This window comes from Arthroderma uncinatum, assembly GCF_011692745.1.
Source record: "Arthroderma uncinatum strain CBS 119779 chromosome Unknown scaffold3, whole genome shotgun sequence".
NCBI classification, from domain to species: domain Eukaryota; kingdom Fungi; phylum Ascomycota; class Eurotiomycetes; order Onygenales; family Arthrodermataceae; genus Arthroderma; species Arthroderma uncinatum.
In genome coordinates, this window is record NW_022983865.1 from 3,442,664 (window position 1) to 3,468,943 (window position 26,280).

Consider the following 26,280-nt stretch of genomic DNA (forward strand, 5'->3'; position numbering starts at 1 on the left):
ACATATCCAGCCAATCTTCTCCAAAGGAGCCAACAAAACAGCCAATATCCTTCCCACGCCACCCAGTTTGGCCACCACTTTCTAGACACTCCCAGACGACTTCGAGAAGCAGTCTCTGTTGTGGGTCCAAATTGGAAGCTTCATATTTGCCCATTGAGAAGAACGATGCATCTATATATGCCGGATCCTCGTGTAAAAAGTAGCCATACTGTGTTTTGACTGATCCAGGTTTGGAGTTGTGGTAGAAACCATCGATATTAAAACGCGTCTCAGGAACCCGGCCACGCCCATCTCCTTTGGCAACCAAAAATTCCCAAAACTCCTCGGCAGAGGTGACACCTCCTGGAAGTCTCATCGCCATGCCCACGATTGCAATGGGGGGTGGAGCATCGCGCGCTTCGAGGCCGGCTTGGGCAGGCATAGTTGAATTGCCATTGGACTCGCCGTGGTGTAGACGATCCATACCGTCCGCTATCTTACTCTTTTCCACAAAATCTTCCATGGCAATTGAGCCCATCTTCAAAATAAAGGTATGTATTCCGTGGTCTGTCCTCGAAAACACGCGAATGTTTGTGAAGAACAGCTATCAAGACAGGCGCGAAACAAAATCCGAGGAATTACGGACTCTGCGGAAGATAACTCTGCTTTCTGAACGAGTTTGGTTTTAAATATGATAAGCTTGGCTGTACGCCGTACGGAGTACTCGATGTAGAGTATGAAGAAGAGAACGGTTTATCGGACACGGTTCCTCTTTCTTTTCATATCTCAAATGCCCAAAACCCGATAAAGTTTGGCATTTCGATATATGAGATGCTGCATGGAGAGTAGAGCGGCTGTTTTTGCTTTTGATAGGAAATTCTTACAGCTCAACCTGCATCTCCATGCAGAAAGCAGTTCACCCACTGGAATGGTATCATGATTAACCGAGCCATTGGTGGATGGGGCTGAGAGGATGTCCGCGACTATGTACGCCACAACGCATGAAACGCTTTGATGCTTCATGAATGGGTCAACTGAAATTTGAGTCCCTTCTGCAGTTCCCACTTCAAGACAGGCGCAAAGACGCTAAAACTGAGAGAGCTGAAGAGAATGGTGATAAATAAAAAAAGCAAAGAGTTGATGAAGGTAAACGAGATGAAGTTAAATAAGAGTTCCGCTCCTGGATTTGATAGGCCACCGCCATGCTTAGTCATGAAGTAGCTCTATCACATCGCGATCACGACCAACTAGCTGCTTATCATCTTCACTTCAGGCACCTGTCGTCACTTCAAGACACCTATCTTGACATACGGTTGGTACTCTGTAGTTATGAATTATACGGGGTATTGAGGAGCTATTCCGTACTATTCATAACTTAGCTGTACCCACCTTGGATGCCCGCGGATATGTGAAATCCCTTTTTATACCAGTGGATCATACGGAGTACTTCAGCCATTATTCGGTGGCTTGCAGGCTAATAACGGGGTTGAGCAATTCCAATCGCGTAAAGCATCACCTTCACTCCGTACTCCCCGAGATTTTATACCCAACTACATGACGGCGATCCAACTCCGGATCTTCGTTCTCAGCTGATGCCCGAAGATCTCCCGACCACCACAATGCCGAGCAATATTAATATCCCGAAGGAAGGATATATATCCCTACCCTCCATTTCCCACCCCTGATTGTCTCAAACTACCCTATACCTCCTCTACACAAGAAATTGTACATATTTTCGCTGCCCAACATGCTCCTCAAAAAAGCCATCCTTATTCCCCTCACCCTTTGCTTGGCCCCTTTCACCCAGGCGCTGAGCAAAGATGCCGACCTCGCAATCACCCACACTAAGGAGCTCACGGCAAGTTTCCAAGCCGTTGATACAGCTTTCAACAACTGGGGCGGCAATTTCATTGCGCTTCTTAAGCCTGTGAACTCTCTCCGGAACTTGCACACCGCCTACACGACTGCCACCGCAGACGCCAACAAGGCCCCTCAGTACACGAAGGAGGAGAGTGGCTTGATTGTGAAGAGTATGGAAACCGTGGCCAGTTCTGGTGACAAGGCCAATGAATCCCTTCTCAAGAAGGTAAGAAAGCTGTCATTATTTCTCTTCTCATATTCTAGCTCTTTTTCAACATCACTAACACATTACAGTTACAATGGGTGCGTGTGGCCAAGCTCGGATTCATTGCCGATGCTCTTTTGGAAGTTTTCAAGAAAGAGATAATGAGGTATCTGGATGCCATGGCCCCAAAACTGGACTCAGACTACGCTGCGGATATTCAGAAGTTCAAGTCTGCAGCGGACTCCTCATTCCAAAAGATATCTGATGGTCTCTCGGGCTAAGACATACCTTAACAATGAATCGATATGCATTATGAGCAAAGAGGAGTATTACGTCGAATATTAGCTCCGATAAAGAAGGGTTCTTTTTCATGTCAGGTATTGGCCGAAACAATTAAATTTATATCTAGGCCCCTCGGGCTTCTATTAAACAATTCACTCCAGGACTTACAAGAAAAATATTTGTGGCTGTTTTATGATTCAAATCGCCGGGTATGCTGTAGCTCTGATTCCTAACAATAGGATCACCGACCCTACCACAGAGTCGTAACTGGTTGGGTGTTACGTCTAACCTGTAGAATGATCTAATAAACGCCGGCTTTCTTGTGCACTCATCAAGATCGAATATCATAGTGTCACTGTAATGTGCGGCGGATCTTTGGGCCTATACACTCCCTACATAACCTAAAAGAGGCTCAAAGGATTTTACACAGTAAGACAATATTTGGCATAACTCGTTAATCTCTTCCGTTGAGCGAAGCTTCTAACCTAGCGGCATGATAACTAGTATTGCACCTAACAGGGCTCCCATTCGTCTAATAGCTTTAAATCGAGTGTTGAAAACTACATACTCAGGATATTAGGCTTAATATAGCCACCCTCTAGCTGCTCTAGAGCCTCGTTGCCTTAAGCCCCAACACAAACATGATACCGAAGCCATAGGTTGTTACAATCCTCCCCCACGTCTGGGTTCCATTTATTAAATTTGTCAACGGAAATCCTATATTTCCGAACAATGACATCACAGGTATTCCCATTCACGACCTTGTGCCATTTCTTGCACTTGCATATTGTGCCTGGTTGCGTTGGTGAGGGCATACCTGGGCTAGCGCACCCTGTTGGAGTTGGTTTAGAAGTCTTCGGTCTCGTGGTGGGAGTCCCAGGGATACCTATTCAACGACTGTTAATGTCTCGAGTATCATGACTCGTTGGTCCGGAAGATTCATACCAACACAGTAATAGTAGTTCAGCCAGAGGCCGGAACAATCATCTCCGACTGCAGGATTCCACTTGACAAACTCCCCTTGCGTGAATGTGCCATATTGGTTGATGATGCTGGCACAAGTATTACCTGATACCACTTTATACCACCGTTCACAGTTACTAGTAATGTCGGCCTGCCTTGGCCCTGGGGCTGAGGCTTTAGTAGACGTTGCAGTTGTATTCGACACGGTCGTGCTTGTGTTTGATACAGTAGTGTTCGAAATACCAGTCGGAGAGACGCCGGGCATCCCAAGAATGCCCACACAATAATAATAGCCCGTCCAAAGTCCTGAACAATCCTTTTCAACTGCTGGATTCCACTTGACAAATTGATCCAGTGTGATGGGTTTATATCGAGGTATAATTCTACCGCACGTGTCCCCGCTGATAGCTTGATAGAATTTTGTGCAAGATTCTACCAATCCAGCCTGTGTTGGTGATGGTGCCGGTAAACCGGTAGGAGTTTGTGACTCCGTCGTCGTCGTTGAGGTTTCCGTCATTGAAGTTTCTATCGTTGAGGAATCTAAGGTTGATGTTGTCTTCGTGGGAGCTTCAACACACACCGAAAGGCCTACTCGAAGGCCGCTACAATCGGGTTTTATTCCTGGGTTCTAGTTGGTTCCATTATCAATTTCATTGAATCCATTCATAGACTTGATGCTAACTTACCCATGCCAAGAAAACTTCATGGCTAAGCTCCCACAGCCTTTCAATTTTCTCACATGTATAACTCTTATCGGTGACTTCAAGGTACCAGGTACACTCCGAGTTTGTGCCCTTGTACGTCGGGCCGATAGGTTTCGAGCCATGTATTGCCGCCGCTGCTGCACTGATAAAGTGGGCCACGGCCAGACTTGACGCCTTCATCGTGATGTTTGGGGAAGCCCGTACTTAAGCGCGGGAACTCGTCCTTATATCAAGGATATGGGGCTATTTATAAAATTCTGGCTTCTTTATATGCAGAAGCCATTGAAAACCATGCTAGAGCAACCAATCGCGCGACCTCCCCACTTGTTTCTGCGATTCAATCCCCGTCTAAACTGTTGGTGCATTTTCCTCTGTGCCGCATTTCTGCCAACGTGGGAGTCACGGCTTCATTCGTGCAACAAAATTACTCTTGTTGGTTCGATTGTGACTGACTGCATCCGCAACCGGAGGTTCCTTATTCCGTTAACAGAGGATTTCCCCTAGAAATATCCTGTATAAGATAATGGGCTATAAGGAAATCATTGTTTCCGGAGGTACTATAGCTCGTCATTGCGATGTAAGATTGTACCCTTAGCTCTCAACATTGGAGGCATAGCCACCATTATCCAACAAGCAGCGTAGCAGTGACTTCACGTTTATGAATATAAGATCTGATCTATATTCCATTGCCGAGAGCTTGGTATCCGCTTCACTCTTTATATCATTATTTTTGTAAGGTTAGTGAGCAGTTAAGCAGTTATTTCTCGTAGTATCGGAACATTCATGAAGTTGATCTTTTTATATTCACGAAAAGTGAGAGTGGCACGTGACCAAACAGCTCCGAGCTCGAAAGTCTTGGCATATAAAATCACATGACCAGCGGATCTCAAATCTCATATCAGAAAGAAAGAGTTGATAAACGCGATGATGTCGACACAGAGCATTCAGAGCTCTATCCGACCCTGTGTTTTGCTGTTTTTCTGCTGTCTCATGGCTGGTGAGGTGAACTAAGGGACTAAAATACAACCATTGCCCGGCGCGTGAATAACCTTGAAAATATCACGCTTCCAAAACACTCTTCACAACCTAGCATACCCTTTGCGATAGCCTGCTGAGACATTATGGATGACCTTTACGACGAGTAAGTGTTACGGCCATAGAACGGAAGTGGATGGATACTAGATCCATAGCCATGCGCGGATTCGATGGTGAGCAACCGGTGCTAATTATATTCCTAGGTTCGGAAATTATATTGGAGGAGAGAAAGAGTCCGAGGAAGAATCACAGCATGGTGATGCCCAGGCCCCGCAGTTCGATTATGATCTTGAATCAGAGGTGGAAGCGCCGGCTGCCCATGGCCAGGAGTTAATGGAGATAGATGGTGAGGAAATACATTTGCAATTATATCTGCTATTTCCAGCTAACTCGTCGTGTATACAGATCAAGGTCCATCCAATGCAGTGATTCTTCACGAGGATAAACAGTACTATCCAACGGCGCAACAAGTTTACGGCGCAGATGTCGAGACAAAAGTACAAGAAGAGGATACGCAACCCTTGTCGCAACCGATTGTAGCACCAATCCAACAGAAGAAATTCGCTGTCCAGGAAGCGGATCTGCCCCCCGTTTTCTATTCCCGAGAGTTTATGACAGATTTGTTAAACTATCCCGACCAGACACGAAATATTGCGCTTGCCGGCCATCTACACCATGGCAAAACTGCTTTCATGGACACTCTGGTTATGGAGACACATGATATCGCAAATAAGCTTGACAAACGGATTGGTAAATCGAAAGATGAGCAGCTCCGATATACAGACGTGCACTTCTTAGAGAGAGAGCGCGGGTTGTCGATTAAGTCGGCTCCGATGAGTCTAGTTTTGCAAGGCACGAAAGGAAAGTCTCATCTTTTCAACATAATAGATACCCCCGGCCATGTCAACTTTGTGGATGAAGTTGCTGCATCGCTGAGACTGGTAGACGGTGTGGTTCTGGTGGTGGATGTTGTCGAAGGTGTTCAGATTAACACCGAACAAATCATCAAATACGCTGTATTAGAGGATCTCCCGCTCACATTGATCATTAACAAAGTGGATCGACTCATACTAGAGCTCAAGCTACCCCCTACAGACGCCTACTTTAAATTGAAACATGTGGTGGAAGAAGTGAACACCGTCATTGAGAAAACGATACCAGGACAAGGTGAGAAGAGAAGGCTGAGCCCTGAAAAGGGTAACGTTGCGTTTGCGTGTTCCTCGATGAACTGGTGTTTCACTCTCCAATCATTTGCAAAAATGTACGCCGACACATATGCGAAGGTTGATCTCTCAGAATTTGCAGTCAGACTATGGGGTGACATCTTCTTCAACCCCCGAAGCCGAAAATTCACACGCAAAGGCATGGAGGAACAATCGAAGCGATCCTTCGTCCACTTTGTCCTTGAACCTATCTACAAACTTTATTCTCATACTATCAGTGAGAGCCCGGAAGACTTGAAGGAGACCCTAGCAACACTTGGAATCAATTTGAAGCCTACCCAGCTAAAGACTGATGCTCGTGTGTTGTTAAAGTTAGTGTGCGCGCAATTCTTTGGTCCTGTTACTGGATTCGTCGACATGGTTGTCCAGCACATTCCATCCCCAGTCGAAGGGGCTAGCAAGAAGCTGGACAAGTACTATACGGGGCCACGGGATACGAAAGTTGCTGCAGCCATGGCTGCCTGTGATCAAGACGGCCCATTGGTGGTACATGTCACTAAATTATACGGAACGCCAGATGCTTCCGGGTTCAATGCCTTTGGGCGGATCATGAGTGGAACCGCGAGGGCAGGCCAGCAAGTGAGAGTTCTAGGTGAAGGGTATACCATTGACGACAATGAAGACATGGTTGTAGCAACCATTTCGGAAACTTTTATTGCTGAATCCCGGTATAACATTCCTACGAGTGGTGTTCCTGCCGGTAACTGGGTGCTTCTTAGTGGAGTCGACAATTCTATTATCAAGACGGCGACACTTGTTCCTTTGGCTCTAGAAGACGACGAAGAAGCATATATTTTCAAGCCTATTAAACATATGACGGAATCCGTTTTCAAAGTTGCCGTTGAACCTATCAATCCTTCCGAGCTACCCAAGATGCTTGAGGGACTCCGAAAGGTCAACAAGAGCTACCCTTTGATTTCGACCAGGGTTGAGGAATCAGGTGAACACATCGCGCTTGGGACAGGAGAGCTCTATATGGACTGTGTTTTGCATGATCTTCGTCGACTATACGCGGAGATGGAACTTAAGGTATCTGATCCAGTCACGAGATTCTGTGAGACTGTTGTAGAAACTTCTGCAATTATGTGCTATTCCATCACCGCAAACACGAAAAACAAAATTACCATGATTGCCGAACCTCTTGACGATGGTATCAGTGAGGATATTGAGAGTGGGCGAGTTAACATCCATGATCCAATCCGAAAAGTTGGCCAGTTCTTCGAAGAGAAATATGATTGGGATAAGCTAGCTTCGAGGAGTATCTGGGCATTTGGTCCCGATGATATGGGCCCCAATATTCTTCAAGATGACACTTTACCTTCTCAGGTGGATAAGAAGTTACTCGGATCGGTGCGGGATTTCGTCCGTCAGGCTTTCAACTGGGGCACGAGGGAAGGCCCATTATGCGAAGAACGTAAGAAAGAACCCCATGCCTCCTTTGGTTTTGCTCTTTTGGCAATGTTATAATGCACTTTTATCCGTTTCTAACCACGTTGCTATTATATAGCCATCCGAAACACCAAATTCCGCCTAACAGATATCTCCTTGGCTGATCAAGCCTTCTATCGAGGCGGCGGGCAAATTATCCCTGCCACTCGTCGCGTTGTTTACTCCTCCTTTTTAATGGCCTCCCCCCGATTGATGGAGCCAATTTATACATGCGCCATGACGGGCCCCCCCGATTCAGTCGCCGCCATCTACACTGTTCTCTCCCGACGACGTGGACACGTCTTATCCGATGGTCCGATCGCGGGTACCCCCCTCTACTCCGTACGCGGTCTTATTCCAGTCATCGACTCATTTGGTTTCGAGACCGATCTTCGAATACATACCCAAGGCCAAGCCACCGTCAGTCTAGTATTTGACAAATGGAGCGTGGTACCAGGAGACCCGCTAGATAGAGATATAAAGCTCCGACCGTTGGATATGGCTAGCGCCATGGCCACTGCGAGAGACTTCGTACTGAAAACTCGCCGAAGAAAGGGCCTTGCGGAGGATATTACCGTTAGCAAGTTTTTGGAACCGGAGCTTTGGAAAGGGCTAAAGGAAAGCGGAGTCCTAGGCGAAACATGATTGCATTCGTTCTTCATAAAAAGGAGGGGATAGTTAATTGTTTTACGGATGTACAACTAAGACATAATGGAGTTAATAAAGGGCCCGATTCTTCGGACGACCCCTGTTTGCCAAAATATTTGCCAAAATATTTGCCAAAATTCCCTTATATCAATTCTTTCTGTTTCCACGATCCATCGTGATAAGCCAAGAATGAATCCCTTATAACAATCTACAAATATATTGGTTGATTATAGAAACTTTGACTCAATCAAATCAATAATTATCCGAGGCGTGACTCGGTAGATAGCCAATTATGTATTTATTGAACGCGTAATGGAAACGAGTCTAGATCTCGAAATATACAAACTATCCTCAATTTACATGCCAGTAGATCTCATCAGGATATTGAACACTGCCTTAAATCTTATAAAGAATCCGATAGGTAAGTTCCTAAGCCACGTAACCGAACCAATGCGGCATGGGTCAATTGATGTATCGAACATGCAATCCGTCTACGTACCACTCTTGAATTCACCGTCCAACAGCGCCATACCAGCAAAGGCCGAGAATCGCACCCATAACGATTGCAAGGGCCGGTGGAACCTTGAACCACGCACTCTCAACATACGTCACAGCAGCTACAACAACCCACCAAGGCTCCTTGCCCAAGCTCTGCCCATTGGTCATTCGAGACGTTAGATATCCAATTTCCCATAAGCGGTAAACAGCAGTAAATACCAATCCGACGGCAGTTGCATTAACACCTCGAAGAAAGTCCGTAACCCATTTCTTCTTACGGAGCACAGTCCAGAAACTTTGTACTGCAACAGCTAATGTGATTCCCGGGAAGAATATGCCTAATCCGCCGAGAATAGCACCGAATATGGTAGGAAACGGCGATTTTTGTAGTGCTAATGCACCGAGGAAGATGGCAAAGTTGAAGTTCGGACCTGGGAATGCCTGTATAACGGCAAGACCGAGCAAGAAATCTCGACCCGAGACCCAGCCGGGGTCTACGACATATGATCGGAGAAGTGGAATAACCACAGGGCCGCCTCCAAAGATCACAGTTCCAGCAAGGTACATACTGGCAAAGAGGTCAAGAGCCAGAGGCGGTGCGCGAAGAACCCCTCTCGTTACAAGAACCGCGATGAATGATGCTATAGGAGTGGTTAATACGCAGACTTGGACACACAGTTGGAAAACTCACCAAAGAAAAGGACAACGATTATAATTCCAAATCTAAGGCGAATGACATGACTCTGCGAGCCATCCACTTCAGTTGACCGATTTGGGGTTGGAATTGGGCCAGGGCTGTTATCAGGCACATTGACACTTGCAGCGTTCGTTCTCCGAGGCCGCACCGTCGTGCTGTCCTCTGCGCCACGTACATCCTCATTATCTTGACACTCCGCTACCTGCACACTGTGCGGTGACCCAGCTTCCTCCGCTGCTTCTGGATGGGAATTCTTCCGTTTCCTGTGCAACCGGAAGCTCCGAATTTTCTGGTGTAGCCATCCATCCCAGACCACTGTAGCGAGCCCACCAAGGACCATAAGTAACGGGAAATACCATAGTGCATTGTAACAGAGGCCAGCACAGGCACCAAGAGTCACCAAAATGCGGGTCAGTTTGTCGTTAATCGCCTTTTCCGCCAGCTGCACTGCTGCTAAGGCGATGATACCCACAGTCGATGCGTTGAGGCCGGAGAGAAGTGGATAAACAGGCGCAGGAAGGGTTTCACCGATGTTCTGGACGCCGAGGGAGAGAGCGTACATGCCAATTGCTCCAGGGAGACTAATGCTTTTAATTGGTACATGTAGTACTGAAAGAAGAAGAGTTGATTATTACCTCCATATAAAGAACACAAGTAGTGCTGGAATAAAGCCAGCATGGAGCAGCGCGATACAGAATAGTAGCTTCGTGCTGGCTGGCCCAGGAAGTCCTTGACAGATGGCGAAGAGTTCCTGGTACTACAGATGCGAATCAACCGTCAGTCAAAGCCAAAAGCATTGGAAAGAAACAACGCAGCGCTTCAAGGCAGCTTAAAAAACATTAACTTACTGTCTGTTCATCAATCCATTTCTCCTTCCCACCTTTCCCCTCGACAAATCTCCCATGCAATATGCGAAAATGGACCGGCGGCCCTCCGAAAGAAGTAAAGCCCAGATCCCATGTACGTAGGAACACGTCAATCAACCGGCCGGGAAGCGAATGTTTTTCATCGCCTTGCCTCGAAGCCGCGTGGCTACGCAGCTTCTGCCTCAGGAGCCTAAGAGAGGATGCACATTTCGACAAAGGAGCTGGATGAAACATGGTTCCTTCAGTAACTAGGAACTAGCTGTGTTTCTCAGGCAGATGTGCGAGAGCATGCGAGCTGCAGACACATTGGTATCTTCGCTTTCTTATATGTCGTCGTCTCCTATCCTCGATGACATGCTCTGTGCATTAGCGCGGAGGGGAAAGGCCATTAGGAAGACTAACCGCAAGCACGCTGGACGTCAAGACCTTGGCGGCTCGCGTTTCTCCTGAAGGCTAAGCCCAGATTGGACACCGCACGCGGCTCGCGCTTGGCTTCGCGCTTGGCCAGCAGTATAAGCCAATCACCATCTTATATTTGGAAAACAAGGCTTGGCTAGTCCATTCTGGGTGATTATCTAATAACCTTAATCTAGACTTAAATAACCTTATTCCTTATTGAATTATGAAGACATCAAAAGTTCCAAGATGCTCATTGATAGAGTGTCTATTGAAGTCCATTCCATGACTATTTTACGCTCGTCTGTCTGGTCTGATAGTACGTTATATTTAATCCCCCTAACCCTAGATTATGCTATGTATATGGGGGCATATTTCTAGTAAAAAGACTTCATATCAAGTCTGCATTAACGAACACTCCGACACCTCTCCCGGAAACATAATAGGCTTTCCTATAATTAAATTTGAAAGCAGAGCCCATAAAACCAAGATATCCTCCAAATCCTAGATTAAAAATGTTTTTCGACAAGTCGAAGCAAAATCACCGTGTAGAAGTAAATGAACATTGGATATCCTTCCATGTAAATCGCGCATTGTTTGATCTCTAGATCCCCAACCAGCATTAGCTGCAATTCTATCAAAGGACAAGAAAATACACAAAAGAAACACTAACTATCCGTTAATCGGTGAAGTATTGCACGCACGTCTCCAGCAAACGCGATCTGTATCACAGCACAGCTGCTCATGATTCTGGCACGGGACACAACCAAATCTCCGGTCATCGGAGGCGCCTGGGCGTGCCAGGGCCATGGCACAGGAGAAGACAACAATAATTAAAAGTTTCATGATGCGTGATTCTCGTTCTATATCCTCAATTGACTAGGACGGAGGAGCTGCTGCGGAAACTGTACTGTACTTCCCTTGTTAGTCATGAAACTAAAATCAGGCCAGAGCTGCGCAAGAGGTTGATGAGTTTCATCAAAGGCCGGGGTAGTTGCACTTGAAAAATTGTAACGTACGTAGTTGGATCACTGCCAAATCTCTTTCTTTGCTGAATGCAGCGGGAAAGTGGTAAAGGTGCTGGTCGCGGCTCCCTACTTATACATCTCTTGGTCTTCGCGACAGTACGCCGAACAGTTCGGGCGTTCGATATAGCCGAACGACTCTAGAAGTTTGTGCAACATACTGTGTAGACAGATGCAACAAGTATATAGAGTATAGGCCTGCCGCGTACGTTAGATATGAGAGTTATACACTGCGTCGGCTTTTTGGGTAGCAGTTCTGGGTATCATTTCCAAATTCCAGCCGCCAAAAGTTGCATCGACGGCCATTGAATCCAAGCGAAGATTGCTTAGTATGGGAATTTATGCCCTTCGTGTTCAAGTTTCACGCAATGCCGCGGGATCTTAGCATTGCCAAAAACGGAACAACGACTCTCTCTCTCTCTCTGAATAGAAAGCCATGTCACACCGCCTTGATGTGCTGTCTGAGACAAGGCCATATGAGTGCCGATTAAGGTATATATGGACATCGACACTCAAATCTTCACTCCTTACTGGAGTGTGGATTCCTTCGTCGTCAACTGGAAAAGGGTCCGAGGAGATATCAGTCAAGCAAGATGAGATCACTCCTTGCACAACTATTATCCTCGACATCGACGGATTAAGCAATAATTTTAATATTTGAGGCAGGCGAGGACTCAAACGGTTGATCTGATTTCGCATACCCCTGGGAGTAGTCCTGGAGGCACATTGTTCGTCGTGTAAGAGCTGAGCGTAGAGCGCCTTCAACTCCGATCAATCGAGGGTGCTAACCATACAATTGAACGGAGATGGCGAAGAAGTAATGGCTAGCTGAAAGTAATTGTGGGCGGTTGCCTGCACCTATACTCCCGAGACAACATTTGCCGACGAGACATTAAAGGCAATGTCACAGTATCACGACGTCTTCGAAATCGCGACGAGCCTGAAATTAACAAACAACAGTAGCGTCTCACTACATATTTCAGCCAACATTCTGAGCGACAGTCCGTTTTGCACGACACTAACATAAAGTGCCCTGCTGGGCTCCTTGAATTAAAACATCCCCTGATGAAAAACTCAAGGTCTGCTGCCGCCCATATTGCAGTTTTGCCTGAACGTCATGATATCCCCGCGCCTGTCTGGGATTATTCATACGTAAGAGGTTCAATATCTTTGCAACACCTAAATTTTCCTGTGACTATTCGGAGAATGTACTGGAGACACAAGGGTACGACGTGGAAAATCTCCGTCAATATTGTTTCAAACCCTAAGAATTTGGATACAGGCACAGTTGCGCTTCTTTAACAGACAACTCTTCCCTATATACGGAGTAGTTATCAGGTATATTGATTCCGCGTGCATAAACTGGAATAATAGCCAGTTCCTCTGGTGGTATCTGTGTTCCTAGCGGGAATTATGCAAGTCAGATTAAATAAAAAGCAATATAAACGATTGACCACGCCCATCTGGAGATGAAACGTGAAGGCGCAGGCATTTATGCTCGAAACGGTTTCTGATGTGTCATATGTAGAGTATGGAGAATGGGAACTGCATGTTACTTCGTACATCTTTTGGAACAGGGGCGAATATCAAAGTTAATGTTTGCTCGGCAAAGCCACGAGATGCGAGTACATTCATATAAGAGCCGAGGCTTCATCAGAGTATAACTGTAACTAGCGAGGTTCTTTGCGCGTGGATACCTCCAGCCGTTCAAGCCATGGACTAACGCCTTCGTCTGATATTCGTCCCCCTTTTCCTGTTTCGCTAGGGGGCCACTGCCAATCCCAAAGGAGGGTTATTTCACAAGCACCGTTTATTTGAAATCTCAGGAACAAAGACCTATAATCTCTAACCCAAAACCCTTGTTCTTATGTGATCTATTTAATTATATTAGGCCATATTCCATACCATGTATGCAAGGTATAGATCAAGGTTAAATCCGTAATCACAAAATCTTAAAGTACCTTGTTAAATACAGTAAGTAGGTATAGAGTATGGGTGCAGGGGCTGGCAGACGACACATAGAAAGCATATGTAGGTAGAGTCCGTACAGGCGAAAGAATTGTCAACCATATTCTGGGTTGCAGAAGGGAGCTCCAGCCCAAGCACAGCACTTTAAGCTCTGAACTAAACATGATACGGTGTGGGCCGCCAGTAGGACTGTAGGACGACTGGCCTCATCGTAATCCTCCATCATCCTCATCCACCACAATTCCGTGTGCACTCAGTTTGTTGCGGGGCAAGGGTTCTGGATCGAGCCATGATGACCCTTTTTGCTCCTCGCAAGTTTCCAGTGTCGTGATTCGTTCAAAGCGCGTCCCAATCACGATGGGTAAATGGTACGCCGGGGTTTCTTCAAGGGTCGATCGAAAGGTCAAAACTGACCCCCCCCTTTGGTCATTCTCGAGAGATATGATAGTTCTCTTTTCCTTTATATACACAACGCAAAGTTCGAGTGCCATAACAAGGGCGCTGGCTGATTTATTGATGAGTTCTTAAGCACATACTGTAGTGCGCAAGATATTTGGTGGTAAATAGCAAACTCTTGTAAATGGCTGCCTGTATAAAAAAATAGGAAGGTATCTGATAAGGATGCCGAGCCTTTGTCTGCTTGCCCTCCATTTCCGGAGAATTTTTTCTCTCCCCAAAAAGGAAAAGAGAACAAAAGAAGAAGAAGATTTTTGTTTTGTAATAGGGATAAGAGCTCAGAAACTTAGTAGTGGTCTGACTGCGTGATGGTTCGAGCAATGGCTGTCTGTCCCGCCGTCAGACCACAATCAACAGGTAGACAGACGCCTGTGATGGCAGACGCTTCATTGCTGCTTAAGAAGGACACAGCGTTGGCTACGTCCTGTGGCTCAACGATACGTTCGAGCGGATACCACTGAGCGACGTCCCTGAAGACGTCTGGGTTGGCTTTCATTCGACTCTCCCAGGGAGCAGTCCGCACCGTCCCCGGCGCAACCGCGTTGGCTCTGATGCCGAATTTCCCGTACTCTACCGCGATGGACCTGGTCAGATGGATGAGACCAGCCTTTGCGGCGCTGTAGGCAGGGTTCCCAAAGACGGACAGGCCGTTGACGGAGGCGATGTTTATGACGGAGCCTCTGGTCTGTTTGAGCGAGTCCTGAAAGGCATGGAGGCAGAGGAAGGCCGCATCGAGGTTCAACGATGTCTCGTCCCGCCACTGCTCTGGTGTCATGTCGTGCAGGCTAAACGCCCTTGTTCCGCCGGCATTGTTCACGAGCGTCCGCACCGCGCCTTTCGACAGGACCAGCCGCGCCATCTCCGCCACCTGTTCGCCATCTGTGATGTCGCATATCTGCATGCCGAACTTCTCCCGGCCAAGACGATCCAGGGCAACGCTGGTCTTTGCCTCGTCGATATCGACCAAGACCACCAGGTCATGGGTTGCGCCCAGCTTCAGCGCGATTGCCTGGCCGATGTCCCCCCCTCCGCCCGTCACGATTGCAATAGATGAAGCCATTTGCGGCGCGGGTGGTACCGTGGTGATTATGTACCCGTAGTCCGCGTTCACCTCGTCTGGCACGAGACGACAGGATTTTTCTCTCTCCCTCGCGGCGTTGGTGAAAACCTGGCAGGACGACAGAGGGTGACTCGCCGTGAAGTCTCCATTCTGATATCGAGGGGTCAAATATAGGCTGACTAATGATGCTGGCAGGGTCGTAGCCAGTCAAGATCTCAGTCAATGATTATACGGAGTACGCGCTCTCGTCTCGGCTGGCAGGGTTGTTCGCTCATGGCGGGACAGGAGGACAAGACGGCGGCATGGTTCCTGTGTAGACGGACAGACGGACGGAGGACAAGACCACGGCGTCAGAACCATGGCCGTCCAGGGTATCTGGTTGGCTATATGTATGCGTGGAATGGACGTTTTGCTGGATAGCCAGTCGCCTACTGGGAATATACGGGCAGCAGTCCATTTGCCTACCCAGGGCATCAGCGAAGATCACAGCAGTTACAGCCTCCACAGCCATTCGCCCTCTACGCACAGGCTGCGGCGTCAGCCTATGCCCGTTATTAGTTAATGCATTACGGAGCATTCTGGAATGTGGACGCCATCGCACTCTATACTCGCATACGGGGATATCTGAAGGATGACATCCTGGCGTCGGAACCTGCCGATATCAAAGACCATATCTGATTTTAGGCGCAGTCTACGGAGTACGTAGTCTCTCTAACGTACGGGGTAGAGAGAGACTACCAGCCTGTCACGGGGAGATATTAGGGGCTCACGGCTCAATGACTTCAGCAACTGGACAGCGGTTATTCAATCACGGCCGATGCGAAAAATAAAATAAAAAAAATCAAACCAAATTCCAAACCAGCCTGAAACTCGCCTTTAGTCTGCACAGGACCAGCGTACGACCTGCTCTAGGCCTTTATTTTCCACTAGAAGCCATCGCATGGCGAGTACGAAGTTTAGCGGGTGCCTCAACCAAGCGCCTGGAAATCGTCTCTGGGAGGTTGCCATCACGGTTCCACCCCAGGCACGAATGAGAGATCTCTGACGCTGGAATATGGTTACGAATCACGCCATTGCATTCAAGGCAGGGCTCTGCCATGGTGGACCTCTGAACCTGGCGGTTTTAGTTACTGGCGATCTTATATAGTCAGGGTTGATAGAGAAAAGGAAAAGAGGCCGGCTACTGAATTGTGGAGAGGAAAAGGTCACTCTGATATCCTTTCCTGGTTACTGGTTCGCTCCAGTGGCGGAGGAAAGACGCTGGGGAACGAGCAATGCAATCCAATAAAACGGCACGCTGTGGCTGATAAAAAAGAAACGCATCGTGTCGAATCTAGCGTGGGGTACATCTATACGATATGATGATTGTTTGTATCTCGTCCCGGAGTGCTCGGGATGAGAGCAGCAGATCGATAACCTCGTATCCTCACACATAAAAAGGAACATTTCGACGGCACGAACGAGACCAAACTCCACAGATCGGTGCTAATCCCGTATGGATGCAACCCAGACGGGATAGATTATGATATGTGTTATCCATCTGGCGTGGGAGAGTCGATATCCGGCCTGAGAGCTGATATCCGGCCTGCGAGTGATAAATTATTTCAGCTAATGAAAAACGTGCCTGCTGGACATGGGTGTTTAAAAACAAAAAAAATTCATATCCTTGGATATTCCAAAGATAGACACGCAGGGTGATGTTAACCCCTGTCCTGATCCCGTTTCACCCTATACAGATATATGATATTAACCACTATACATATGTCGGTGATGTACATGTTTACATCGTGGCAGTAAGGTATCCATGCATCCATGCCTATACCGGGTTCCTGTGGTCGATTGGCCTACTCCCTACGCTAGAAGCAGGAGAGAGTATGCGCCCTGCCAGGCTCATCGACAGGTCTCCAGCATCTTCTGGATGACGCCCATCAGGGTCCCGTTCTCTAGCGCGGCGGCGACTCGCTCCTTGTCCGCTAGCTGCTTGTTGACCTCGTCGGCGGTGCTGTGAGTGCCGTCCTTGATGCGTACGTCGACGCGGAACCGGGGGGGCAGAGACTGTTCAAGCCGCACCCGCACCCCGAGCCCGATCACTGTCGCGAGACTGCAGTGCGTGATGGTGGGAGTGATGAGCACCGTAACCTTGCGCAGCGGGGATGCTGGACTGCGAGGCAGCGCTGCCGTTATCGAGATGTCGCGGAGAGAGACGACGGCCAGCTCGCCGAGGGGGATCGGATGCTCAGGATCAGATATCGTCGCAATCAAATCTAGCCATTCAGTAAGAGACAGTACATACAGACATATATATATATATATAATGAGATAGAGGAATACCGAATATCTCCTGCTCGTCGATGGGCTCTTCCATGAGCTCGCCGTCGCTGTCGGACTCTGAGGCCTCGAAGGGATCTGGCAGCGCGAGCGGCTGGTCGAAGATGCTGCCGCCGACGGGCTTGCTGGCCGACTGGCGACTGGGCAAGTCTGCCGCGCTCAGCAGCGTCGGATTCGAGTTCTGCATCGTCGTATCAGTGTAGGCGTAGTGGTAGTATATCGTAGTTTCATCTGGGAATCCCTCGCTCGCTCGTCCCGCCGATGGCCGCCGGAGTTACTTAAGGCTTTATGCTGGAACGCAGGAGTTAAAAATTCCACCTCGCCTCTCTACACTACTACGTCTCGCTCTGGCAGACGAGACACACAGAGAGACACAGAGACACAGAGAGAAGACAGAGAGAGAAGACACAGACAGACGGAGAGAGAAGACACAGACAGACGGAGAGAAGACAGACATCGAGAGAGACACAGACAGCCATCGAGACACAGACACCGAGAGAGACAGAGACAGAGACGGCGGATGGCAACGACCTCGCTCTATCACTCGCTGCTGTCTTCTACGGTCATCTTATAACACTGGCATCTAAGGAGTATCTCTACGGTATCTCTACGGTATCTCTGCTGGCTCTTATAACGCTGCTCTGACATGCAAAGCACCATCATGCCCGCGCAGGGCGGGGAGCGCCATGAAGGCCGCAAGAGTGAGTCTCTACTGCCTCGATGCTGATACACTGCTGACCGTATAGACTACGTCTTCGTCGATGAACACAACAGGCACAAGCGGCTAAAAGGTACATTCCGTGCTCCGGAGTCTAGAGACCAAGTATAGCGACTGACACCGTCTAGTGATGAGAGCCTGCAATGGCTGTCGCAAACGCAAGATCAAGTGCGATTCGGCGACGACCAACATCTGGCCGTGTTCCGCCTGCACCAGACTGAAGCTGGTCTGCATTCCGCCGTCCATCGACCAGGAGGGAGAGGCCTCGGGCCACGAACAGATACTCGACTTCAGCCAGCCCATGCTCAACCAGAGCTCCGGCAGCATCACCTCTGCTGCCTCCTCGCAGCCGCTCTCGATAGCGAGCACCCAGCCGTCCTTCCACGCGCGAGAATACTATCCCGCCGAACCCTCGCGCCGGGCCGGTGACCTGCGCGGCTACGAGAGCGATTCCCAGCTATACCAGTCGCAACAGCCGTACCTGACCTCTCCCACCGACGACGGTCGATTCTACCACCACTCGCCCCTCGATGCGTCTGCGTCGATGCAGCAGTCCTTTCACTATGCTCCGACCTCCCACCCGCCGCCGCATCCTCGAGATCCGCCGCATGCTCTCCCGCACCAGTCTCATCCGCCTCCGCCACAGTTCACCGTATCGACCCCCCAGCAGCCACTGATACAAGTCGCAGAGCCGCCGCAGGACACCCACCCACAGGATCTCACACACGCATTCGACGAGCTCAAGATTGACGAGACAGGCATTGGTATGGTATCTTATTCTTGCTTCTATTATACTAGGGTACTAACGTGTTTAGCTCCGTATATCAATCAAGAGTCAAAAGACCACTCGAAGTCCCGAACGGCCCTGACAGAATGCGAAGAGTCGCTTCCCTCGCTGTACAGCGGATCCGGCTCGTCTCTTCAGTTCCCGGCAGAGCTGATGCCTTCGGACAGCGAGGCAATGGGGTATTTCAAGATCTACTTTGACGATATACATCCATACCTGCCCGTCGTGCCGAGAAACTACTTCTACGAGCAGTGGCGGCGCGAGAAATGGGATATCTCGCCTTTACTGCTGAGCGCCCTGTTCGCGTGCTCGGCCAGGGCGCTGAACGATACAGCAAAAGCTACAAAGTGGCTTGCCCTAGCTAATAGTAAGACCTCACTCTGACATTCAACGTACCATGCATAGTCTTACAAGTATACAGAGTTCGAACCCGAGTTCATGGAAGCACCGCGTCTGAGCACCGTTCAGGCACTGTTGCTCATCATGAAGGCGCGAGAGGCAATGCCCCGTCCCGGATACTACTACCGATCGTGGCAGACAGTAAAGACCATAATTTCCATGTCCAAGGATCTGGAGCTCCATCAACATTACCAGTACCACGCCGAGGGGAAACTGTGTGGCTACGATACGGTGGAATGTCTCATCCGCACGCGCGTTTGGCAGACGACCCTCGTCGTGGAAATCATGGTCGGAGGCCCGCAGGGTACATACAACTTTCCTAGTATAACATTATAGAGCAAACAGCTAACATACACCTCTCTAGGCCGCTCCGAATTCGGTGTCGAAACAGATACGGTAGAAACCCGGCCGTCATGGGATATCCCGAACCTCGATGCCTACGAAGCCGAACGGTCCCGCCAATTCGGCTATTTCGTCCACAACGCCCTCAACATCAGACGCATAGTTGACACCTTCCACAAATTAAAGAAAACAAAGGACTGGGGCGCCAACCCACAGTTTTCCAGGAATAACCCTCTTTTCGAAGCATGGTATAACAGCCTCCCACCGGATCTCATGGTGACTTATCCACCAGACGGCTCGCCACCGTGGATACCCTCCCATTTTGTTGCCAATATGCATTCCCACTTCGAGCTGGCAAAGGTCATGCTCCATCGCCCGCAGTTTGTGGCTGCGAGCTCTTTCCCCGCAGGCGGAGAATGGAGACATCATTTTTCTATATGCTATCGCTCGGCTAAGGCGCTGTGTCGACTGCAAGAGGCCCTTCTATCGTCGTTCGGGGTGGCGGGATTCCTATGCATGCAGAGAGGGATCAATTTCTCCATCTACTGCATCTTGACTAGTGTCATGTTACACTTGGTGAGCTGGCTCCGTGTTTCTCGTTCCTCCTGAAACAGTCTTAAGTGTATTATTTTTTTGTTTCTAACGGTTTCTAGATCGCTATCACGTCTCCTGATCCGGAGTTTAACAAGGATTCAAGGTCTTACTTTACACGCCACATGCGCGTGCTGGAACAGTGTAGTTCGTCCTGGCCAATGACCGACCTGCAGTCACAGCTTGCTGCTCTCCGTCTGGCCTTCTCCGCCGATATCAACAAGCCGTTCGAGCTCAAACCTACTTTCCCATATGGCAGCCCAGCTGCCCAGTCAACTCAACCGTTACCGGCTAGCGAGCCGCTATACCATTCCCCGTCCTATAGCGAGGGCCCCCACGAAGCTACCCCGTCACATCTATCCTTCAACGACTCCTACCCCATCAGTCCTCCCGTATCCGCCCAAACAAGTGCCAAACCAGAGTCGCCTGCCACGGGCAATTATGGCCTCCTACAACCGTACGATACTACACGTCCACCACCTACTATGAACGTACCGCTAGTGGATGAGAATAGCTGGAACCCTTCTAGAATCATAACGTATGTATACCTCCTGCCAACTTCATATATATACAACATGCTAACATTACCTAGGCAATGGGACCTTGCTTTTGCAGGAAACATAAACTCCAATTCCCCACCATCCGCCACATCGAGCTCCACAACCAGCACCGTGATGCCCGACCCGCATTCATTATATCCTTCCTCGCTCTCAACCACAAGCCCTGCCTCTGCGCCCCAATACCCGGACTATTCACAAACCACCCTTGTACCATTGGTCGACCCGAACCATGCACCACAAGTCTCCATGCCTACACAGCAATATAACATGCTACCTGTCGTGATGGGTGCGCGTGACTGGCAAAGGAGTGTCGCCAGCGTCATCGATCCCGAAGGCGCGAAGCGACGATGGGATGATACCGACGATTATGGCGGCGAGCAATCTAAGCGGAGGAGATGAAGCAGACCATTTTCGTTGCGTTTCATCCTACTTCCATTTTTCAAACTATATATCTCACCATTTTTTTTTTGGTTTTGCTTATATTTGATTTATGTTTTTGATTTCTTCCTTCTCGTCGCCTACTTATACCTTAACCATGGCATATTTATCGGGGTTTTTTGCGCTCGCACTCGCTTGGATTTGATTTCTTACACTCTTTACCTACCTAATACTTGATGCAACGATTTACGGCTTGGCACTCTTATTGTTTATTCACTAGTTCTTAATATTCTCGTTCTCCCACCAGATGGACGCCTAATTACAACCATCGCAACTTTGCACATGAAACACTCTGTTCTTCCATACTGCCGAGAAACTGTGGATGGCTGGACGATGTACATTATTTCCTCGGTTTTCTTTCATTTCCTATGTCTGATCTTTCTCTTTCCTGCTCTTTTCTCCCTGTCTCATTTAGAGATACCCTATGCTTGAAGTAATCATACGGCAAGGATGTTTTTGCACTATCCCTTGTTTCTCAAAAGCAATTATCATTAGGATATAATATGCATTGATGCGCGGATAATACACTGTGAACTTTCCAAAGCCCAAGAAATGAATCCCACGCTCTTTACCTTTCTAGGAAGATTTATATTGAATCTAGATGCGGGGGGGTAGGTATATGTATGAATCATCGAGATACATGGTCTCGGGCACCGAGTATATATACCAAGCCTGCAACAACGGTTCATGAACACCTAACTATTGCGCCAGGGTTGTAGCTAGGTCAATCACAACGTAATAGAGACGTTGGCTAATGTATACATAAAGTGATGAGCTGCATATTCCGAAACCACGCCCTTGTTCGGTGCATGATGCGCCCCGCCCCAGAACCCAGCGCCAGGATATCTGCATGCAGACATGGAATAATCTAAGTACCACGATCATCCGGCATTCCAAACTCATGCACGCCATTCTGAGTATCCATTTTGGGCCACAGTCCCGTCCAAGCACGATATGCAGACAGATGGCCTGATTTATGACCAATGATAATTAAACAATTGTTTCGTGCCTGCAAGCATTATACAATATCCGAACACCGATTGCCCGCTCATCCCTGACTTGCGGTTCCCATCCTCCCTCCATTAACAAAAATAGTACAAAAGGGTATCATATCTTTTAACGTCATCAATGGGGTCATGCGCCCGGTTGAAAAGAAATATCTGCATTTCCGTTCAATGTTTATGCCTCGCTTCTGGAAGACCTGGAGAAAGCACGGAGTAGGGCTCCAGTCTACCTCCCCACACCGATTCTTTCGTCTCTGGTCCTCACAATCCTCGCTTTAGCGCCCGGTAACGGCTTCAGCTCATCGTTGGGATCGATCCCTATTCGATTCGAGCTTGATCTGGATTCTCCGTCTCGATCTCGGATGCCGTCGTTCTCAACTTTTTTGCCAGTAGTACCTGAATTTTCGGCAGTCCTATTTATAATCTCTTGCTGGCGGCGGAGCTGTGCTTCCTCGAAGGCGATTATGTCTTCGGATGTCACTGTGATCGCGGTTGGCTTACGGCGGAGCATGGCTGCTATGCTATCGAATAGCTCGTGGGACTTTGTAGAGGCTGTAGACTCCTATTCCAGCTTTTATCGTACGCCGTATCTCAACTCCGGCCTCACGCGAGCTACCTCTGTAGGATCAGCGTATGCGGGGTACGTTGACAGGGAGATATCGAGACAATAACCTGTTATGAAGCTGGATATGCGTCACCAGGCTGGGATGAAAAAGCGGCTAGCGGTCAACCACCTCGAGTCTAGGAAGAAGAAGGAGAAGAAGAGAAAATTGATCTCTGAAATGTCCAAGGGATAAAGTGGGCAAGTGGTATAAATGTCCTTATCGGGAAGCTTGTACACACTATGTTTGCTCTGTTTGCATTGATGACTAACATTACCGCTGTATTGTAATTTGTAATAAAATACGGTATTAAAACACAGCTTCTCACGTGATCATCTCCGTCTCAAAACTTTCTCGCCAACTCGAACTTGGAGGAAGCAAAAGAAACTGCGTCGGCTGGACATCAATCGTTAGCAGGTCTTGCGGCGATTGCAAACATGTCGACCCAGATGATCAGGCGTCCCGCAAGGGGGGCGCTGCAATTGACCCGAAATTCCTTCATTACAGTCCGGGACTTCACATCGACCTGCTCCAATGCTGAAGGAGACAAGCCCCATGGCGCGACGGGTAAGAAGAAAGCAGACTCCTTTAGCTTGTCGGTTTTATATTAATTGCTCATTGTTTTTTATTCATGCAGCACCAAGAAGGACTACGGCTTCTAGTAACCCTTTTGAGCGTCGAGGAGCTGCCGTGCGAAAAGTTCAAGACGTATTCGAGCGGTCGTCCAACACGCAGAATGCACTAGCAGGCCAAAGGCCTAGGTTCACGATCTCCAGGGTACCAGGCCCTCGAGTAGATGGACCTCCAGGTGCTGCTAGGCGACCCAGTGGTCCAATGTTAGCGAACTCCGAGCAGCTGAAGCAAAGGCTCCGAGAAAGAGCCAATATGAGAAGCGGTGGATACGGCGGGCAGGGTGGACGCGGCGGATACGGTGGAAATAATCGATCGGGTGTGTCTTCTACTCGTGGTGGCAGAGGGCAATCCACCTCCAGACGTGATCGTTATCGTTCCGCGCCGCGAAACGACGCCGGGGGCGAAATAAGCGCGAGCGTAAAGGCTTATCAAAAGGAAATGAAGGAGAAGCAGAAACGGAAACCTGTCCGCTACAATCCTGAGCCCTATACCGTCGAGAAGTTGAAGGAGACATGGCCGGCATTGGCTATAGACGGACTCACAAATACCAGCACCATTCGGGAGAAGCTCTCGTGGTTTGGTGACAAATATGTTGGCGCCGTTGATTTGCCCGACGATCTAGCAAAGCGGTTTTACAAGGGGGAAAGGGTACTGTTCTCCAGCGAAACGGAAAAGGCCGAAACCATGGAGATTGTGAAGAAGATGGCCGAGGAGCATGCTGGTAGACTCACGGAGAGGAAGGGCGAGCCCACTGAGGCGCCGAGCATCGAATTCGAGAACGTCAACGAGAAAGAGAAATCGGACATGATCGCGTCCCTGATCCGAGGAGAATATGAGGACCCAGCCAAAGTGGACTCCCAAATGGCTCCCTTCCTTACGAACGTCATGAAAACTCTGGCAGACAACCACACCTATCATACCTCACACACTCAGCGATTCATGGACAGCCTCGTAAAGAATCTCCCTCCTCTTAAGAAACCAAAGGCGGCTGCTACGGCTAGTGCACCTTAGAATGGCGGCAGATTTTGGTGTATAAATATTTATATAGACAATTTTATGTAACAATATCTTATCGATCGCATTTCTATGATTGTACTTTTTTTGGTATATGTCCAAAGGGAAAGGAATGCTATAATTCTCTGTTTCTCTGATTCTATCATACAATATATTGCTAGAAACAAGCAGCAGACTCCTAGGATATAGCTCGGCCAGCTCTTACTGGCCACAATAACAATATTCCAACAAGTCCCTTTAATATCACAATGTCGCAAATCAGGCCTCCAGTGCCTTTCTCGCGGCGTCAAAGATGTCCTTCACTTCCTTCTGGCCCTTCTCGGCAATCTTCTCCATCTGGTCAACGGCCTTTCGTACCTCATCTGGCCTATTCTTCTTCACCTCTTTGCCTTTCAGTTTCTTATTCAAGGCGGCACGTCCATTCCGTACAGCATTAGATGCTTTCTCCATAGCCACCTTAGCATCTTTAACTGTCTGGTCTCGGGATTCCTTCGTAGGAGGCGGGATGGGGACGTTCAATTGTAGTGGGTTGTTAGGGTCTGCTTGCGGATTAAGTGATAAATCAGATGCTTTAATGGCAGACATCACCGGTTTGACATCCTATATGGCGCGGGAAATGATATTAGCAAAGTTATTTCTACTAAGATCGAGTTGGATGATATATGTCGATGACAAGCAAAGATAATAGAAATACGTACGTGTTCCTCCCCAACTAGTATAGACACCGACCTGCCGCCCTTTGGAATAACTGACGCGACTTCTCCTAATCTCACCGTCTCCTTGTTCGGGGAGCTCGCGCCCTTCTTCCCTTTTCCAGCATCAGAACCAGGTACCGTATGCAACACCACTCGTAGGTTCTCAATGGCTTCGGGGGTAACTCTTCCACCTCCTCTTAGCTTCGCAAGGTCATCTTTCAGCTTCGTCACGGCATCTTTGATGCTATCATGTAGCTGGGTGAAGTCGAACGGGTCCTCCCCAGCACCAGCCGTAGCCGCAGCGCCTTTATCATTATCCTTCGAACTGGAGTTTTCTTTTGGAGCTTTCTTCTTTAGTAAAGTGGAACTCTGAGTGAATTTGCAATTGGGCGTTTGTATCACTAGCTGGCGAGTGCGTCTGCGGCTGTTGCGTAGGATGGAGAGTGATTCTATGTGGGTAATGGTCGTGTGAGTGCCGAAACAGCGTTTGGTAGAGAGTGTAGGGAGTCGTTTATTTCGCAACACGCTGCGGAGGGCGGTGCATTGTGCTAACGACATGATGAGGTAGGAGTTGATCTAGCGAGTGTTGTTTGTTGGTTGTTGGTGCAATTGATGTTTTGGATGATGATAGCTCGAGAGTTATAAAATTTAGAGTGCAGTCCACCAGCGCCAACGTGAATATATCTTCGACACTTACAACAAAGACGCTGAGAGTTACGCTGGCAGCCTTCAAGTCAGAATAATATTGAGAGCCGCTCACGGAATCCAATTCAGGCTATCTACGCTCGAAAATAGCTCGTCTACATGAATGCACATGGGTTTATGTAGCAGATATATCCATTGAACTACCTATCAAAGCCTAGGAGTAGCATCCGG

At 48.5% G+C, this 26,280-nt stretch overlaps 8 protein-coding genes across 8 annotated transcripts; 4 read left to right on the top strand and 4 right to left on the bottom strand.

The window, feature by feature from the left end:
• Nucleotides 1-1,726: 1,726 nt before the first annotated feature.
• Nucleotides 1,727-2,325, top strand: GIQ15_04794 (uncharacterized protein; the record flags this gene model as incomplete). The annotated part of the gene is made up of 2 exons (XM_033552211.1): nucleotides 1,727-2,065; nucleotides 2,134-2,325. 2 exons carry the CDS (start codon nucleotides 1,727-1,729, stop codon nucleotides 2,323-2,325), a joined length of 531 nt encoding a protein of 176 aa, XP_033405941.1.
• A 2,789-nt stretch (nucleotides 2,326-5,114) lies between these two features.
• Nucleotides 5,115-8,324, top strand: GIQ15_04795 (uncharacterized protein; the record flags this gene model as incomplete). Its single annotated transcript, XM_033552212.1, has 4 exons — nucleotides 5,115-5,134; nucleotides 5,232-5,374; nucleotides 5,434-7,665; nucleotides 7,759-8,324. The coding sequence occupies 4 exons, from the start codon at nucleotides 5,115-5,117 to the stop codon at nucleotides 8,322-8,324; spliced, it is 2,961 nt and encodes a 986-aa protein (XP_033405942.1).
• Nucleotides 8,325-8,837: 513 nt separating this feature from the next.
• Nucleotides 8,838-10,622, bottom strand: GIQ15_04796 (uncharacterized protein; the record flags this gene model as incomplete). The annotated part of the gene is made up of 4 exons (XM_033552213.1): nucleotides 8,838-9,466; nucleotides 9,517-10,103; nucleotides 10,158-10,279; nucleotides 10,371-10,622. 4 exons carry the CDS (start codon nucleotides 10,620-10,622, stop codon nucleotides 8,838-8,840), a joined length of 1,590 nt encoding a protein of 529 aa, XP_033405943.1.
• Nucleotides 10,623-14,519: 3,897 nt separating this feature from the next.
• On the bottom strand, nucleotides 14,520-15,965 carry GIQ15_04797 (3-oxoacyl-acyl-carrier-protein reductase; the record flags this gene model as incomplete). The annotated part of the gene is made up of 3 exons (XM_033552214.1): nucleotides 14,520-15,481; nucleotides 15,759-15,835; nucleotides 15,910-15,965. The coding sequence occupies 3 exons, from the start codon at nucleotides 15,963-15,965 to the stop codon at nucleotides 14,520-14,522; spliced, it is 1,095 nt and encodes a 364-aa protein (XP_033405944.1).
• Nucleotides 15,966-17,183: 1,218 nt separating this feature from the next.
• Nucleotides 17,184-17,808, bottom strand: GIQ15_04798 (FAM96B; the record flags this gene model as incomplete). The annotated part of the gene is made up of 2 exons (XM_033552215.1): nucleotides 17,184-17,557; nucleotides 17,625-17,808. The coding sequence occupies 2 exons, from the start codon at nucleotides 17,806-17,808 to the stop codon at nucleotides 17,184-17,186; spliced, it is 558 nt and encodes a 185-aa protein (XP_033405945.1).
• Nucleotides 17,809-18,282: 474 nt separating this feature from the next.
• Nucleotides 18,283-21,417, top strand: GIQ15_04799 (putative C6 finger domain protein; the record flags this gene model as incomplete). The annotated part of the gene is made up of 8 exons (XM_033552216.1): nucleotides 18,283-18,322; nucleotides 18,368-18,412; nucleotides 18,468-19,103; nucleotides 19,155-19,493; nucleotides 19,548-19,829; nucleotides 19,890-20,443; nucleotides 20,521-20,996; nucleotides 21,051-21,417. The coding sequence occupies 8 exons, from the start codon at nucleotides 18,283-18,285 to the stop codon at nucleotides 21,415-21,417; spliced, it is 2,739 nt and encodes a 912-aa protein (XP_033405946.1).
• Nucleotides 21,418-23,896: 2,479 nt separating this feature from the next.
• On the top strand, nucleotides 23,897-24,706 carry GIQ15_04800 (uncharacterized protein; the record flags this gene model as incomplete). Its single annotated transcript, XM_033552217.1, has 1 exon — nucleotides 23,897-24,706. The coding sequence occupies one exon, from the start codon at nucleotides 23,897-23,899 to the stop codon at nucleotides 24,704-24,706; it is 810 nt and encodes a 269-aa protein (XP_033405947.1).
• Nucleotides 24,707-24,967: 261 nt separating this feature from the next.
• On the bottom strand, nucleotides 24,968-25,962 carry GIQ15_04801 (uncharacterized protein; the record flags this gene model as incomplete). Its single annotated transcript, XM_033552218.1, has 2 exons — nucleotides 24,968-25,309; nucleotides 25,408-25,962. The coding sequence occupies 2 exons, from the start codon at nucleotides 25,960-25,962 to the stop codon at nucleotides 24,968-24,970; spliced, it is 897 nt and encodes a 298-aa protein (XP_033405948.1).
• Nucleotides 25,963-26,280: the final 318 nt, after the last annotated feature.